General features: G+C 43.6%; 1 protein-coding gene across 1 annotated transcript in view; it reads left to right on the top strand.

Annotated features, from left to right (window-relative positions):
- LOC121576599 (RNA polymerase II elongation factor ELL2-like) overlaps positions 1–18424 on the top strand; it is a 64326-nt gene that overhangs the window by 5606 nt on the left and 40296 nt on the right. The window contains exon 2 of the mRNA XM_041889853.2: positions 2083–2130. Coding sequence (XP_041745787.1) covers positions 2083–2130 — 48 coding nt within the window. The remainder of the gene's footprint in view (positions 1–2082; positions 2131–18424) is intronic.

The raw sequence follows: 18424 nt of genomic DNA, 5'->3' as shown, positions 1-18424 counted from the left end.
TTGGAGAAGGGAAGGAATGTTGAGGTGGTGGAACCTAAATGAGCATTTCCACTCTAGAACAGGAATTACGTCGAAATAGGGTTGGCATTGCCCTCTGGTGGGGTCCAAAATACTCAAGTTGCTCATCTGCTACAGAGGGACATGAGAGCCATGAGAACTAGTTTTGATCAGTCATGGAAATAAAAGTGCTGACAACATGTTGGCTTACCATTTTTTTTTTAAAGAAGATGGTGAGCAAACTAGAGAAGGAGAAATACCAGAGTTTTGTTGCAGGTACAGCCGACTAGAGATGGCTAACTACCTAGCTTTTTTTTTTTTTTTTTTATCTAAATAAAATTCCAGTTCTCACAGCAAAATATTTTGGAGCATATGTGACCAAAATGGTCGCACTTTAGAGCCCCGATCATATTCATCACTCAGCAGACTGCCGCACACCTTCTCACAAAGCAACTGTTTTGATTATCCAGAGGTTGTTGATTCTGCTATTCACAAGTCTTCACTCTCAGCCCGAGCTATGGAAACACAATTTCCGTAGTATAACATGAGATTGTATACACACACGGCCCAAATGTTTTTGTTTTTTTATAATTTAGGTGCTTATATTTTGTCCTATTTCAGGAAATGTGTTTTTTGCATATCACAACTCCTCCCTTGGAGAGTGGGGTCACGGCCGGGGTCTGCCAATATCAATGGCGGCCCTGGAGCAATTAGGGCTAAGTGCTTTGCTCTAGTGTAACACTGGTGTTACGGTCGAAAAGCAGCAAAGGTGGTCACGTCCGGTCATTATGAGGTTCTGTGGTTTTCACTCACAGACTATAGGAGCAAAGTGCTGGCCCCTATCTCCTCTTAATGACGTTTATCCTGCAACTCTGACCAATGAAAAGAAATGGATCTCTAATAAGCCTACACTTTAAAATACAACATGAGCTGTAGACCTGTTAAGCAATGACCAGAGGGAAAGAGAGAAGCATGAAGACTTCTCCCAAAACCATCTATAATAGATAAACAGGCCTGTTGACCATGGCTGCAGCTGTACCTTTCAGATAACGGCGCTTATCTCTTGACCCTGTACCATCGCTAGGAGTACCTCAGAGAGAAGAGAACAGTTTTATTGTTCTCTTCATTGTTACGTACTGGTCATGTGAAGGTACTGATGCTTGACTGTTCAGGAACACCTGAAACATGCACAGCGTGGTCACCTCTTTACGGTTACATAAAGGCTTATTTGGGGGACTGCTTTGTACATGGACGACAGGTTTGTGCAAGTCACAGTACAAAGGGATGATAAAATGTAGCCCACTTGTAAACAAAAGGTACAATTAGTTCTCCAGCCTGTCGTTTTGATGAGAAATCAGCTGAGAAAATGATTAGGGATTTTACGCTTAAAGCTTTGTGATGAGGCTTTTCCCTTGATACGCCGCTCTCGCTCTCTCTCCACCCCTTTGTCTCTCTCTCTCCCCCCTTTGTCTCTCTGTCTCTCACCCCCCTCTGTCTCTCTCCCTCCCTATGTCCCCAATTTCCAATTGACTATGAGAACTGATTGAGTGAAACAAGGTTTCTGTGCTCTAGATTGATTAATCACACATTCCAGTGCAGATTAGCAGTGAAGCCCCTTGATCTGTAGGCCGTATAGAACCATGATACTGGCGAGGGGCCACGGATATGAGCACACTCAAAAAGCCTTAAGAGCACGTTTTATTATTGAATTAACACTTAAGAGGTTGTACTCTGGTCATTGGGGCAAATAAGTGATAGGAAACTATAATTATTGTGATGGTTGGCTAATGGTTATAATTTGCCCCACTGGTCTAATTGAACTAAGTAGTTCTGTTGTAATACATTGTTAGCTTGATGAATAAAGGATGATTGCTGTGGGAGAAATTGATGGTGTTTAGAGTGCAATCGCAGAAAATGTATCTGCTAGCAGAGCTTGACCAGATATTTAATATTAAATAACAATATTTCCTTTCAACATTTTAGATGTTACCTGATGTATTTTAGGATCAATTGTATTTTACCTGCAACACTTGAATCTGTTATATTAAATGATAACCACTTTCCCCCTTTCTTTCCTCTTCCCAGGGATCCTTACCAAATCAGCCATCAATTTGCTTCAAGGGGAGCCAGGGGGTAAGATGAATGTGTTTTTGCACACCCTTTCTAAAGCTTTAGAAATGAAATGCGTTAATTAGTTCTTATTTGCCGTACAAGCAGCACTCGCAATCGCTCTTCCACTGCATTTTTCATGAGATCCAAAACCAATGGCTTGAAACAGGAGGGCAGTTCAGTTGCATGCGTCCACTGACTAAACCCTGAAGGCCTGCCTGATGAGATTGCACATGTTGTGAGGATATTGTTCTATTCTTTAGCTGGTGGTTATTGTTGCCTTACAGGGATATACAGTAGAATGGAGCAGTTCTCATATTTGTCATTATAAATACATTAAAAGCTTGACTGCCTCGCAAAGGACTATCAGTGTTTAATGTGACCTCCTTTGCATTTGTGGCATGTGTGAGGTTTTATGTTTTCCATGTTAGATTTAGAACAGGATTTAATCAGTCCTGCCACAGCAATGTTTATACACAGTCTTTATTTACACAAGTACAGTACTGCCTTTTATTCTGAAAACTGGAAGCATATAGCTGGCATTTTCACAATATTCCAGGACCGTGGTTGTGATTTTTATCTGGCTACGGGGAAAAAGGTGATTATGCTAATGCATAAATACTGCAATGCAGGTTTGTTTGAATGTAGCTCTGTGTCATATTATCCTTAATGATGAGTGTAGTCAGACCTAGTACATCATCTACAGAAACACTTGGCAGTGAAATGGAGAAGACATTCCTGTGAAACCGCAGTAAATAAAGATGCCTGTGTCCAACCAGATTAGCCGGGGCACTAGAGCACCCTCCCCAGCGCTGCCTACGGCACATTTACCACACAATCAGCCCTGTCTAAAAGGAGCTGCTCTAATCCCTGCAAGAGCCGATTGCATTGACGAAAGTGACTTTGCTCTGTACGCAAACGCTGGCCTGTGTGCTCACACGGGCCCTAAGAGAGGGTACACCATACTCCCAGGCTGCTAGCCAGGTTACTGGGTCAGGCTGGCAACTGGAAAGGCTTTGTTTGGAGAGGGGGAGGAGGTTGGGGAGTTGGTGAACCCCAGGGAGCCCCATGTCTCCACGCCTGTTGTCTCTGTGTAGACATGAAAGAGCCGAGATGAGGAAAGGGGGATGCTATGGCAGCCATGGAATTGTTCTCCCTCTGTCTGCACAGTTCTTTATGGCACTTCATCAGAAAAGAATAAAGTACTTTGATACAGAATGTAGCTTAGGTATAAACAAACATATGTAAGGCATATGCAAACCAGTGAGTGTAATTGAACATATGCAAAACACGCAAGAGATGAATAAGGATAGGCGACATCAGTCGTTCTGTTTAGTGTGCAATTTAAGTATGCTTTAATCACTGAATAGGATTTTGTGATTATGTCTTTGTTGGCACATTACATATTCAAATTGCTTTGGCGGAATTCAAGTATAGGCTCCCTCCCCCTCTGACAACGGCCCCCTGCGCTGGCCGATTGGGTATTAATGAGCTATCTGCAGCCGTTGGAGGGAGAGCAGATTAAGCTGTTACTGGGGGGAGGATGATGGTGAACATGGCAGACTGGAGTACACCAGACAGAGGAGGACCAGTGGGCTCTAAGGTGCCTTAGAACAGTACAGTCACAGTAAACAGCGTCTTTACCATCATATCTAGAGCAGCTCTTTTGTCTTTAACATATTTCAAAAACCTATTATCCTAGCTAAAGAGTGGGTGAAGAGAGGGGTGATTCTTGTGACCAGTGACAGGTGGCAGTGTCCTCTCAGACGTGCCCTACCAGTTCAAACAATTCCTGCTGTTGTCTCAGGGCTTGCTAGCTCAAGTCACATTTCCATTTCCAGAGCCACTAAGCCAAGGGAATTCCCATAACCCCTCTGCTGGCCCCTCTCCAGGCCTCTGTGGTGTTAGGGGTTAGTCCCCATATCAAGCAATGCCATGCTGTGGTTGACACACGGCTTTCCTCTGGATATGTGGCCAGCTACACTACCGGTCAAAAGTTTTAGAACCTACTCATTCAAGGGTTTTCTTTATTTTTACTGTTTTCTACATTGTAGAATAATAGTGAAGATATCAAAACTATGAAAGAACACATATGGAATAATGTAGTAACAAAAAAAGTGTTATGCAAATCAAAATATATGTTATATTTGAGATTCTTCAAATAGCCACCCTTTGCCTTGATGACAGCTTTGCACACTCTTTGCATTCTCTCAACCAGCTTCATGAGGTAGTCACCTGGAATGCAGTTCAATTAACAGGTGTGCCTTCTTAAAAGTTAGGGTTAGGGTTAGCTCACGGCTGTGCTTCCCTTTTGTAGTCTGTAATAGTTTGCAAGCCCTGCCACATCCGACGAGCGTCGGAGCCGGTGTAGTACGATTCAATCTTAGTCCTGTATTGACGCTTTGCCTGTTTGATGGTTCGTCGGAGGGCATAGTGGGATTTCTTATAAGCGTCCGGTTTAGAGTCCCGCTCCGTGAAAGCGGTAGCTCTACCCTTTAGCTCAGTGCGGATGTTGCCTGTAATCCATGGCTTCTGGTTGGGGTATGTACGTACGGTCACTGTGGGGACGACGACATCGATGCACTTATTGATGAAGCCAGTGACTGATGTGGTATACTCCTCAATGCCATCGGAAGAATCCCAGAACAAATTCCAGTCTGTGCTAGCAAAACAGTCCTGTAGCTTAGCATCTGCGTCATCTGACCACTTCTTTATTGACCGAGTCACTGGTGCTTCCTGCTTTCGTTTTTGCTTGTAAGCAGGAATCAGGAGGATAGAATTATGGTCAGATTTGCCAAATGGAGGGCAAGGGAGAGCTTGGTACGCATCTCTGTGTGTGGAGTAAAGGTGGTCTAGAGTTTTTTTCCCCCTCTGGTTGCACATTTAACATGCTGTTAGACATGAGGTAAAACTGATTTAAGTTTCCCTGCATTAAAGTCCCCGGCCACTAGGAGAGCCGCCTCTGGATGAGTGTTTTCATGTTTGCTTAAGGCCTTATACAGCTCATTGAGTGCGGTCTTAGTGCTATGATGAAACTGGCTCTCATGAGGACCACCACAGCAATGGAAGACCCAGAGTTACCTCTGCTGCAGAGGATAAGTTAATTAGAGTTACCAGCCACAGAAATTGCAGCCCAAATAAATGCTTCACAGAGTTCAAATAACAAACACATCTCAACATCAACTGTTCATAGGAGACTGTGTGAATCAGGCCTTCATGGTCGAATTGCTGCAAAGAAACCACTACTAAAGGACACCAATAATAAGAAGAGACTTGGTTGGGCCAAGAAACACGAGCAATGGAAATGTGTCCTTTGGTCTGGAGTCCAAATTTTGAGATTTTTGGTTCCAACCGCCGTGTCTTTGTGAGACGCAGTGTGGGTGAACAGATGATCTCCGCATGTGTATTTCCCACCAGAAAGCATGGAGGAGATGTTATGGTGTGGGGGTGCTTTGCTGGTGACACTGTCTGTGATTTATTTAGAAATTAAAGGTACACTTAACTAGCATGGCTACCACAGCATTCTGCAGCGATACACCAAATCATCTAGTTTGCGCTTTGTGGGACTATCATTTGTTTTTCAACAGGACAATGACCCAACACACCTCCAGGCTGTGTAAGGGCTATTTGACCAAGAAGGAGAGTGATGGAGTGCTGCATCAGATGACCTGGCCTTCACAATCCCCCAACCTCAACCAAATTGAGATGGTTTGGGATGAGTCAGACCGCAGAGTGAAGGAAAAGCAGCCAACAAGTGCCCAGTGTATGTGGGAACTCCATCAAGACTGTTGGAAAAGCATTCCAGGTGAAGCTGGTTGAGAGAATGCCAAGAGTGTGCAAAGCTGTCATCAAGGCAAAGGGTGGCTATTTTAACACTTTTTTGGTTACTACATGGTTCCATATGTGTTATTTCATAGTTTTGATGTCTTCACTATTATTCTACAATGTAGAAAATAGTTTTAAAAAAATAAAGAAACCCTTGAATGAGTAGGTGTTCTAAAAATGTTGACCGGTAGTGTATGTATCACTCATGCTTGAGAAGTTCCCACATTGCCCCCCCAGTGATAAGGTTGGAACCATTTGCTCATAACAACTAGCTACACTTGTCATATTCATAATGTTATTGAAGGAAAGTAAATTGAAAAGCTAGATCAGTAATGAGCTTTCAGTTGCAGTGGTTAAAGAAATAACAAAACCTTGTCATGTAAGCAAACATATTAAAAGTGGAGCGGGTGAAGCAACTTTAAAGAAATAAACGTGAAGACGAGAGGGTTATGTGAAATTCTTTTCACTTTTCACAAAAGCTCTCAGTCTAAAAGGAATTCATGTCTGTATTACTTTGAAATCGTCACTAGGGATTTAGGAACTTATTCAGTGTAGGGTTGGGTTCTCATGGACTAGAATTTCACATCCTAGTGCTTATTTTCCTTTAGTGCTGGCAAAGAAGTCTTTTAGCTGGTATGTTTTATGTCTGCTTAGTAGAAATTGAATCTCTTAGCTCTCTTTGGTCTCCAATTATAGGACACGTGATGATTCTTCAATGCGTTTTCACAGCATTGAACATATTATCCCTCTTTCATGTCGAGTGCATGTACACAAATGAACAGTGTGTGAATTTCAAGTTATATTTCACACCTAAGGTAGCGACTGTATTTATTAACAAGAGTTATGTCCAATGAGCCCTGTTACAGTATTTGTGCCATATGGTGACAATTCATTCATTGTAGGGATATTGCAATTTGTGAGATTGGATAGTGTTGATTTTGGATTACGTTGGCACACTATTTCCTCGTGGCTCTGTTGTGCGGCGATATAATCCTGCAGTGTGATCACTTTCCTGTTTGCCTCCAGAAATCTTCCTGCAAATGATGAGATTCCTGTTTTCCTTCCCACTCAGCTTCCTAAATAAGAACTAGAGAAAGGATCTGGGTTAGGCATTGTTTTGCTGGTACAGTATGCCCTCAAAATGGGATCTCTGCTCTTGCCAGAAATGCCATAATACAGAGTTACAGCCACGGTTTTAAAAACGTGTACGCTCTATAATCTGTCTGGGCTATATATTGCAGAGCAATCTCTTTTATGTGTTGTGTGTCACATTGATGGTGATCTCATCCCCCTCCAGATATGGGGAATACCTTGCATATAAGAGTTGATATACATACAGTGGGGAAAAAAAGTATTTAGTCAGCCACCAATTGTGCAAGTTCTCCCACTTAAAAAGATGAGAGAGGCCTGTAATTTTCATCATAGGTACACGTCAACTATGACAGACAAATTGAGAAAAAAAAATCCAGAAAATCCCATTGTAGGATTTTTTATGAATTTATTTGCAAATTATGGTGGAAAATAAGTATTTGGTCACCTACAAACAAGCAAGATTTCTGGCTCTCACAGACCTGTAACTTCTTCTTTAAGAGGCTCCTCTGTCCTCCACTCGTTACCTGTATTAATGGCACCTGTTTGAACTTGTTATCAGTATAAAAGACACCTGTCCACAACCTCAAACAGTCACACTCCAAACTCCACAATGGCCAAGACCAAAGAGCTGTCAAAGGACACCAGAAACAAAATTGTAGACTTGCACCAGGCTGGGAAGACTGAATCTGCAATAGGTAAGCAGCTTGGTTTGAAGAAATCAACTGTGGGAGCAATTATTAGGAAATGGAAGACATACAAGACCACTGATAATCTCCCTCAATCCGGGGCTCCACGCAAGATCTCACCCCGTGGGGTCAAAATGATCACAAGAACGGTGAGCAAAAATCCCAGAAACACACGGGGGGACCTAGTGCATGACCTGCAGAGAGCTGGGACCAAAGTAACAAAGCCTACCATCAGTAACACACTACGCCGCCAGGGACTCAAATCCTGCAGTGCGAGAAGTGTCCCCCTGCTTAAGCCAGTACATGTCCAGGCCCGTCTGAAGTGCATTTGGATGATCCAGAAGAGGATTGGGAGAATGTCATATGGTCAGATGAAACCAAAATATAACTTTTTTGGTAAAAACTCAACTCGTCATGTTTGGAGGACAAAGAATGCTGAGTTGCATCCAAAGAACACCATACCTACTGTGAAGCATGGGGGGTGGAAACATCATGCTTTTGGGCTGTTTTTCTGCAAAGGGACCAGGACGACTGATCCGTGTAAAGGAAAGAATGAATGGGGCCATGTATCGTGAGATTTTGAGTGAAAACCTCCTTCCATCAGCAAGGGCATTGAAGATGAAACGTGGCTGGGTCTTTCAGCATGACAATGATCCCAAACACACCGCCCGGGCAACGAAGGAGTGGCTTCGTAAGAAGCATTTCAAGGTCCTGGAGTGGCCTAGCCAGTCTCCAGATCTCAACCCCATAGAAAATCTTTGGAGGGAGTTGAAAGTCTGTGTTGCCCAGCGACAGCCCCAAAACATCACTGCTCTAGAGGAGATCTGCATGGAGGAATGGGCCAAAATACAAGCAACAGTGTGTGAAAACCTTGTGAAGACTTACAGAAAACGTTTGACCTGTGTCATTGCCAACAAAGGGTATATAACAAAGTATTGAGAAACTTTTGTTATTGACCAAATACTTATTTTCCACCATCATTTGCCAATAAATTCATTAAAAATCCTACAAAGTGATTTTCTGGATTTTTATTTCTCATTTTGTCTGTCATAGTTGACGTGTACCTATGATGAAAATTACAGGCCTCTCTCATCTTTTTAAGTGGGAGAACTTGCACAATTGGTGGCTGACTAAATACTTTTTTTCCCCACTGTAGGTAATATCTGGATGGTCTGCCCAGCAGCTAACTAAAGGCTGGCTGGTGCTAAGAGAAGAGGAGGAGAGTAGAGGAAGGGTTAGGGAGCATTCTTCCCAGAGATCTTCTCATGACGACTGTGTGTGAAGGCTCAGCTAGCTCCCCCGAGGCCCCCTCCCGTCTGCCCCCCTGATTATTGTGCCGTTTCACCCCGTGCCTTGGCTGAAGCCCTGGGAGACATCTACCCCCACCCAGAGCACTCCGCCTCCCTTTCTCACTGCAAATGAGCCTTTGCTCTGTGTGTCTGTGTGTGTGCACGCCCGTCAGTCAGTATTTTTTTTTACGAACGCTAATTAGAATAACAATAAGACGAATGCGGTTAGAGCGAGGTCCTTTCCCAGTGGCTCAGCCAGAGGTTGGGGGAGTTGTCCCACGTGTGCCTGAAACGGCACACGCTGCTCTATTCATCCAGATGTGTCAGGCTAGGCAAAAGGCACTGCGTGCCCTGCGTGTTTGAGGCCCACTGTTTTGACTGGCAAAGCTGTTGGCCCCATTTTGGGATCACATATTGGAGGGACAAGCCTCATGAGACATCTCCCAGTCCAGGGAAGACTGGTTCTCTTTCTTTAGCAAGCACCTCTGATATTGAGATCGCTAATGTAGCTCTGAAGTATAGTGATTTGATGATGATATTATCCAAGTTATCGCACAAGGGCTTTTAGCGAGCACATTTCTGCTAGTTTTTGTGTAGCAATTAAACACGTAACCTGTAGTAATTTAACACAGATATGGAACTGAAGGTACAGAGATTTGATTGTTTGGTGCATTGATCTGAGACTGTTGATTGCCAGCAGCCCTGATCTATCTGGACTGGCACAGCCTCAGTGTGTGTGGTCTCCTCACCAGGAAGACCAGTGGTTCCAGGATGATGTTGTAGCTCTGCTCACATACAGTATTAGGTCAACCATTTTGTTTATTAGCACAGGTCAAAAATCTATTAGAAAGATTGATTGAAACACCCAGCCCCTATTGTTTATACTTGTACAGTCTTCGTGTTCTCCTTACATTCCAATAACAGTGTTAGGAATATCCCAATAAGCACACACAACTTTGGCCGACGTATCAAAATGCGTAGGGAATATGTAGTTTGGAGAGCGTTTGCACATTGGCAAGATGTCACCGAGACATCAGAATAGAATGCCTGGCTGACATATAATCTATGTAGAACTGTAGAATTTAGAATGTAGGTATTCTAAATACGTCTGCGAGATGTCTTGTCAATTAGCAAACGCTTACTACATCTAACTGGGATCATGATAGCTATTTATTTTATATCACAAGAATAGGCTAGACAAATGAGATCCTGTTGGATCTAATCCCATTCATGGAAGATGCCTCACCATTCTGTAAACCAGTAAGGACTGACCCAGAAGTTACCTTTTGGAGGGTAATAACATAACATCACTGAAAGCACTAGAGCAACAAACGACCATCAGCGAGAGTGAAAAGCACTAAGTGATGTAAGAAAGAGCAAGCCTCTGTTCCTCCGCTCTTTCTGTTGGTTTGGTTGGTTGTTCGGCTGTCTGCAATGGTTGCTTTTCCTGAACTCTTCCCACATCCATAATTTTTCCGGCATTTAAAAATGCAGCACAACAGCATACAAGCAACGCTGCCCCCGTAAACAAACATGGTTAGGGAAGTGGAATGGTCAGAGGGCAGAGTTTCTGTCTGCAGTATGTAGTTGTTGTGTTCTCTAGGGCTCAAATCACTAGAGTACTACAGACTGAGCTATTGTTTAACCTAAAGAAGAATAACAAGGTAATCTTTACCACATTGACAGTGGGAGATATACACTGTGTGCAAAGAGGACTTTGATGTATACTGAGGTTTCACTGTATGTTTTGTGTTTGTTTGGGCATGTGACGGTTTATGAGTGTTTGTTTGTCATGCACTAGGGAAGGCTTATCTGCTCACCCTGGTTTTCCACGTCACAGCTCGGTGCATGTTTTGGATTTAGTCTTGTTTCTCTGAGGCTCTGTGTAAATTAATCAGATTTGGATGTATTTTCACATGTTACAATCTGGGAATTGTTAAAGGATTACCAACTGCTTGGAATCAAGGGCCGGTAAAGGGAGTATTTGGATCATTCTTCAAGTTAGTAATGATCACTGTAATTAAACAATTGATTAAAACACGACATCACACAGCACATACGGGCCCCTCCACCCCCAAGCCTTATGTAGAGTCATGGGCCTACATAATCCCCAAACACTGTAACTATAGTAACCAGTGGAAAAGTGGCTGCATGTAATGTTAAAATGGGCTGTCTATGAAGCCTGCCATCAGTGTTCTCCACCCCCCTATCTGTGTGTCCACTCAGACAGGAACACTGCTGGGAGGAGAGAGGGTGGCGAGGGGAGGGGGTGAGTTGGTGACCCATGTGTTTGCCGAGGTTGACAGATTAGCCCAGCTTCTCTTGGAGAAGGCAAATTTAGCTTGGCATAAGAGCCAATACCTTGGGGGATGTTGTAGCCACAACAATTGCCCACCCCCTACTCCCCTCCCAACCCCCTTCAGACCCCCACTCCTCCTCTCTGTGGATCTTCAGTCTTTCTCTACCAACCCCCTCAACGGTCGGGCTGACTTAAAGCACAGGAACAAAAAGCAAGCCTCCCTAAAAGCCTGATTTAAAGGAGAGGTGATCTCACGCATTGTATTCACCATCTATGAGTCACCACAGAGTCATTGATCATACGGTAAACAGCGGGAGGATTGTGGATAGCAGGAATTAATATGAATATTCCCTGAGGCATCGTCTGCATGTGTTACCTTCTATAGTTGTCTGCATGTGTCACTGGAATAATGCCTTCCTTTTAAATGCCACTTGTAAGCTTCCTTTTCCTTTTTGACCAATAGCTCTGTGTGGAGCCTCCAGAGGAAAAACATTGCCTTTCTTTCTGAATGTCTTAGCAGTGTTTCCCCATAGTACACATGGATCCAGCGTGTGCGTATGGCTGTTTGTGAAGAGATGCAGCGTGGCAAAGAGATGGAATGCTTTTGGCCCAAGCTCTTACCCATGCCCCTCCTCCTCCCAGACTAGTTTTCTCTGTTCTGTTTGTCCCTTCGCTGGGATGCTTTAGTGTTGACCACATTCCATAGGGAGATGAAAGCGGGGACTGTGGAGTGCTATACCTCATGCACGAGCTGAGCTGAGCCTCACCATGACAGTGCTGTCCCCCTCGCCCGCCCGCCCACCACACGTCCCTGCTGTTCATGAATAATCCAGGCGGGCCGACGGGCCATTGCACTCAGCTGTGTGGGGGAAGATGCAAGAACAAAAGACAGGCGGCTCACAGCAGCAGCCATGACTGAGCAGACTGGGATGAGAGGACAATGGCCAGCAGTGTCAGTACAGACAGAGGCAGGAGGCACAGACTATAGTAAATCACGTTTGTATATCTAGACGACTGCTCTCATCACTGTGCTGCCATGCTAAATGCAAGAGCTGGGATCTCTGCCTGTCCGCTTACGTCTACAGACCCAAGAAGAAGAAAAAACATCCCCCAAAAATACTTCTCATCTTTCCTGGCAGATGTGTGGTTAGCAGTAGGAAATAAATCTCTTTACCAGAATCCTTTCCTCATCTGCCACCAAATGTAAGGCAGGAGAAGAGCATTATTAAATCTGATTAGAGGTGATAAATACTAAATAGTGTTAATGCTGTCTGTGGGTGTAAGGGGGAGTTTTTCATTGACACCAGTGAGGGTGCCCTTTGTCATGCTCTAACGGCAGAACCCACGCCAAGTTGTTCCGTTCCAGTCCAGTTCACACCTTACAACAGCCTGAAAGTATTTGACATCTCCAAACACACAGGGCTGGCCGGCCCTGGCCTTGTGCAGGCTGCAGCAGATGTGCCTGGGCCCAGGCCACAGAGGGGCTATTGTATCTGCCCCAGCACCCCGTAGAGAGGCTCTGCTGACAAGGTGCTGAGGATTGTCGATCTGATGCCATTTGGCTAGGATGACACTAACTGTCCAACTGCCAACTTCAGCTCACAGGATGGACACTACTGGGCAAAGCTGACTGACCTACCACTCGTCTGACAGTACACTGCAGCACAATGACTTCCATTAGTTCCTGCTGGGGAGTTTTTAGAATCATTTGCATATGTTATCCATTCTCACACATTTATTTGAAATTGTCTTAACTTGATTTGAACAAGATACATTTTGTGTAATATGGCATAGCTTACTATATATTTCAAATGTCCCTTTAGGAAGGGTCAGATAAAATATCTTAAGAGTACAGACCCGAAGGGTGAAGCCTAATTCCAGCAGTTAGTGAATGCTAAATAGTGATTCATTTCCCATGTAGGCCAAGTAAGTTAGTTGGAGGCATTGACAGCTGATGTTGATGTTTGGTTGAAGTGTGGCATACGGCCTCAGCTGCAGCAAAGCTTAGGAGTTTGACCTTAGTCCTTCCATGTGACCTGCGGAAGTGTGGGACTCCCCTGGTTTAACCAGAGATGGAAAGGGTAGGCCTGGGGGCCTCGGGCAAGGACAGCTTCATGGTACGGCCGGACTGCCCTGTGTAGTCAGCTCTATGGAAATACACACCTCTGTTATTCACACTGATATTAGACTTACCTGTCAATGTAGGTGGTGGTTCTGGAACAGATGGGGACGAGGGGAAAAGTCATGGTAGATTTCCATCAGTTTGGAAATGGGAACCCACAAAAGATTGAATGACATTCTAAAAATTATAAATATTTCAACAGCATTTTTGTGATCAACAGTTTTATAGATTTTATTTTTTACATACACAAAAGCCTACAAAATGGAGGCCTAAGATTAGTTGTTTTCCTTTTCTTTTGAGTGTTTATTCAGAACCCTCTAGCATGAACAACTGTCCTGGGAAATGTAATCTGAAGACGAGAGAGAAAAAAAGTTGCAGGGAGCAAGTCAAGGATGGCCCGTGTGTGCTCAGACAAAGCTTTTAACTGGAGTGCCTCATATTTTGGAGTCCTTAATCTTCACATCAGGGAATGTACGGGCTAAAAGCAGCCAGGAGCCAGGAGCAGCTCCCCCAGGAGCCAGGAGCATAGAGCTGGGAACTAATGACATATGTTTATGAAGGTGGAGAAGGAAGCTGTGAATAAAATGGGGTCGACCTCAGAATGGACTGACCTGAGTGACATTGATTAGAATTAGAATGTGATGTGTGCACGGTGGCGGGGATGGGGGGGACAGGCGAATCTAACGCTTGGCTGGAGGGGGGTGCTTGCTGCTCGCTTCAAACCAAGAGCGCATAGTGACTGAGGGGGATGTGGGGGGGGGGACGGTGATTGCACAGCTAAGACTGTAAATCCTGAGCTGTGCTCTCGCCTGGGGGCAGCCAAGCTGTTTATCAGCATCTCCATTTGAAATAAATCATTCTCCAGTGCAATGCTATCTGCCTTGACCTACTTCTGGAGCCTCTCTGACTTGTTGCTTCGAGTTTTGGTCAAGACCGCTACCACTTTAGACAGCGTCTTGATGTATTAGGTCCTGCAGACATGGCTGTTCTGTTGCTCCTATTTACTTTGATGCTTTTTTTGGTTGATGGCAGTTAATTAGTGGAAACCTGAAGCTGACATTAGTGGAATCCTGCCCCACCACTTCATGTGAAGGGCTGGACAGATATAGGTCAACATAACTAATGGTCAGTTTGATATCAGAAGTGTCCATGACTTTGTGGGCTGCCTTGTGCTTTGTGTTGTGATTGTTGGCTTGTGTGTTGTGTGCTATTAAGAGAGCTGAGGGTGATGGGGGTAGAGTGTCCAGCTCGCTGTGGGGTTCGGGGGAAGAAGGGGTGGGGGGGAGGGGTGTTGAAAGAAGAGCTGTTTATTGCCTACGCGCTACAGAAACTGCATGACTGGGTATTTGTGACAACTAGAGTCCTGCCTGCCACATCTGCCCCAGGCACTGTGCATTCTACCAGCCAGCCTGGAATCAATCACTTTCCACAGTTAAGCTAAAGAGGCTGTTTCAAGGCCCACTGACTGTCCTCTGTTTGTCTTAGTGCTCATAATAAAAGGGACATATTACATGGAGCCCTTTTGTCTTTTGTGTTAGCCATCTCACCCTAGTCTGAGACCACTAGGGAAGTGAAAGTGACTTATTTTTAGATGATTTGGAAACAATTCCTAATTTCTGAGTTCAGTCAGTGATCAGCCAGTCAGTCAGTCAGTCAGTTATGATGCTGGGTCAAAAGAAGTGATAATTATTCTGTGGGCCATCTATCTCTCTGCCCCTTTCATCTTGTCCTCTGAATCTAGGGCACAGGCTCAGCATCAACAAAACGGTCTATTTCAGCTGGAGTAAAAGGACAGTCGGCACCCAATGTGTTTAAGTACACGGCAATACCTGTTAGTTAATGACTTTCTATGTTGAATTGGCCATTTTGTGAAAGTAGGTTTTTAGGCCATTTTATTAGCTGTTTTTGGCCCCATAGCACCCTGTGGGTCTGTTGGATTCCAAGGGAGCTCTGGACACTACAGTACGATACTATCACCTAGGTAGAGAGACATAAGGCCCAATGGTTAAGGCCCGTATATCAGCCTCACTGTTCCAATGGCTGAGTAGAGGTTGCCACTTTGAGACCTAGGAGGTCCCACGTGGCCTGGGTTATTGGCTTAACCAGTGGCTTATTTAGGGCAGTTTTATGGCTTGAGAACAGCAGAGGGCCAAGCTCATTCTCATATCAATACATTAAAAGACTTTGGTCCAGCTACTTTGGTGCAGTAACAAATACACTTCTAGATTACATTTACTCTAATCACCTTCTGGGAAGATAAAATGTACTCATTACATAACTGTGTGTTGTTCCAAAGCAATAACATCAAAACAGCAACGCTACAAGGTTGATACAAGTGTGTCACAGAGCAGTGGTTCCCAAACTGGGGTCTGCGGATCGCGGAGGTACTATATAAAAAAATATATATATATATTGCTAGCAGATTAAACACATTTGGCCAAGGGCCATGTGGAAAATTTTAGAGGGTGCAATACAATACAATGTAATATTATTCATCTACAATATACCCTTAAATGCACAACAGGGCCAACAGGGAGGTCACAGGGATCCACAGTACTCCATCAATGATCCAGTATTCAACTGAATAGTTCTTGTATTCCCCAAAATTTTTGTTTTTAACATAGATGCACTGTAATTTAAGCTGTAAAACTGCAAAATGTTCTCTCTGCCTCATGGCAAATGTGTAGAGTTGCAGGAAATGAGCTTTAAAACTGCAAAATGGTCTCTCCGATGCGAAAAGGGGTGCCTTTAAAATGTTCTTTCCCTGGGCCCGAGACTTGGTTAGTCCGACCATGCACTACAGCAGTCATAGTAAAACACCTTGTATGCTATTTTATTGCACTCTAAAGTCAAAGTTGTGTCCCCTGACCCAAAAAGTTTGAGAACCCCTGTCACAGAGTGTAGCATGCAGAATACAGTAATACTGGTATAGGTAGATGATTAACATGGTGCTCTACAGATGAACACCTTTTGCATTTGGCCTGTTTAAGACTATTTATACATCTACAGTTGAAGTCGGAAGTTTACGTACACCTTAGCCAAATACATTTAAACTCAGTTTTTCACAATTCCTGACATTCAATCCTAGTAAAAATTCCCTGTCTTAGGTCAGTTAGGATCACCACTTTATTTTAAGAATGTGAAATGTCAGAATAATAGTAGAGAGTGATTTATTTCAGCTTTTATTTATTTTATTTCATCACATTCCCAGTGTGTCAGAAGTTTACATACACTCAATTAGTATTTGGTAGCATTGCCTTTAAATTGTTTAACTTGGGTCAAACGTTTCGGGTAGCCTTCCACAAGCTTTCCACAATAAGTTGGGTGAATTTTGGCCCATTCCTCCTGACAGAGCTGGTGTAACTGAGTCAGGCCTCCTTGCTCGCACATGCTTTTTCAGTTCTGCCCACAAATGTTCTATAGGATTGAGGTCAGGGCTTTGTGATGGCCACTCCAATACCTTGACTTTGTTGTCCTTAAGCCATTTTGGCACAACTTTGGAAGTATGCTTGGGGTCATTGTCCATTTGGAAGCCATTTACGACCAAGTTTTAACTTCCTGACTGATGTCTTGAGATGTTGCTTCAATATATCCACATAATTTTCCTTCCTCATGATGCCATCTATTTTGTGAAGTGCTTCACGGTTGGGATGGTGTTCTTCGGCTTGCAAGTTCCCCCTTTTTCCTTCAAACATAACAATGGTCATTATGGGAAAACAGTTCTATTTTTGTTTCATCAGACCAGAGGACATTTCTCCAAAAAGTACGATCTTTGTCCCCATGTGCAGTTGCAAACCGTAGTCTGGCTTTTTTATGGCGGTTTTGGAGCAGTGGCTTCTTCCTTGCTGAGCGGCCTTTCAGGTTATGTCGATATAGGACTCGTTTTACTGTGGATATAGATACTATTGTACCTGTTTCATCCAGCATCTTCACAAGGTCCTTTGCTGTTGTTCTGGGATTGATTTAACTTTTCGCACCAAAGTACGTTCATCTCTAGGAGACAGAATGCGTCTCCTTCCTGAGCAGTATGACGGCTGCGTGGTCCCATGGTGTTTATACTTGCGTACTATTGAGATGAACGTGGTACCTTCAGGCATTTGGAAATTGCTCCCAAGGAAGAACCAGACTTGTGGAGGTCTACAATTCTTTTTCTGAGGTCTTGGCTGATTAATTTTGATTTTCCCATGATGTCAATCAGAGGCACTGAGTTTGAAGGTAGGCCTTAAAATACATCCACCTGTACACCTCCAATTTACTCAAATTATGTCAATTAGCCTATCAGAAGCTTCTAAAGCCATGACATCATTTTCTGGAATTTTCCAAGCTGTTTAAAGGCACAGTCAATTTAGTGTATGTAAACTTCTGACCCACTGGAATTGTGATACAGTGAATTATAAATTAAATAATCTGTCTGTAAACAATTGTTGGAAAAATTACTTGTCATGCACAAAGTAGATGTCCTTACCGACTTGCCAAAACTATAGTTTGTTAACAAGAAATTTGTGGAGTGGTTGAAAAACGAGTTTTAATGACTCCAACCTAAGTGTATGTAAACTACCGACTTCAACTGTATACTGCTGTTTTTGTGCACGGTGCGTACAGATTTATCTTGGGTTATTTGAGGATAGTGGTCAGAGAATATCGGTGTGGAGAAAGGGGTCTTACATGCTCACATCAAGCACACAATCTCTTTTAGGCGTTGCCTTAGGACAAAAGAAGGGAAAGTGTTTTTCATAGAAATAATCTGTTCCTTTTTTTGATAGAAGGTATAGTACACACTGTTCTCTACCAGGATGGGGCTAGGAAGAGCGAGTGCAAACTGATTAACTTAACTGCTGTGTAAGGACAGAGCATTCAGTTAGCAACCACAGAGTAATACTGTGTAATAGATGAGAGTAGAGGCACAGCTTTCAAGATGTGTGCTGATGTACTTTGGAATTAGTTTGGAAAAGTGATATGCTATGCCTAGTTGACTTTCATATGCTTCAGATGGGGCTTCATTTGA

Source organism: Coregonus clupeaformis, chromosome 11, assembly GCF_020615455.1.
Source record: "Coregonus clupeaformis isolate EN_2021a chromosome 11, ASM2061545v1, whole genome shotgun sequence".
NCBI classification, from domain to species: Eukaryota; Metazoa; Chordata; class Actinopteri; order Salmoniformes; family Salmonidae; genus Coregonus; species Coregonus clupeaformis.
This window is presented reverse-complemented; position numbering and strand designations above follow the sequence as displayed.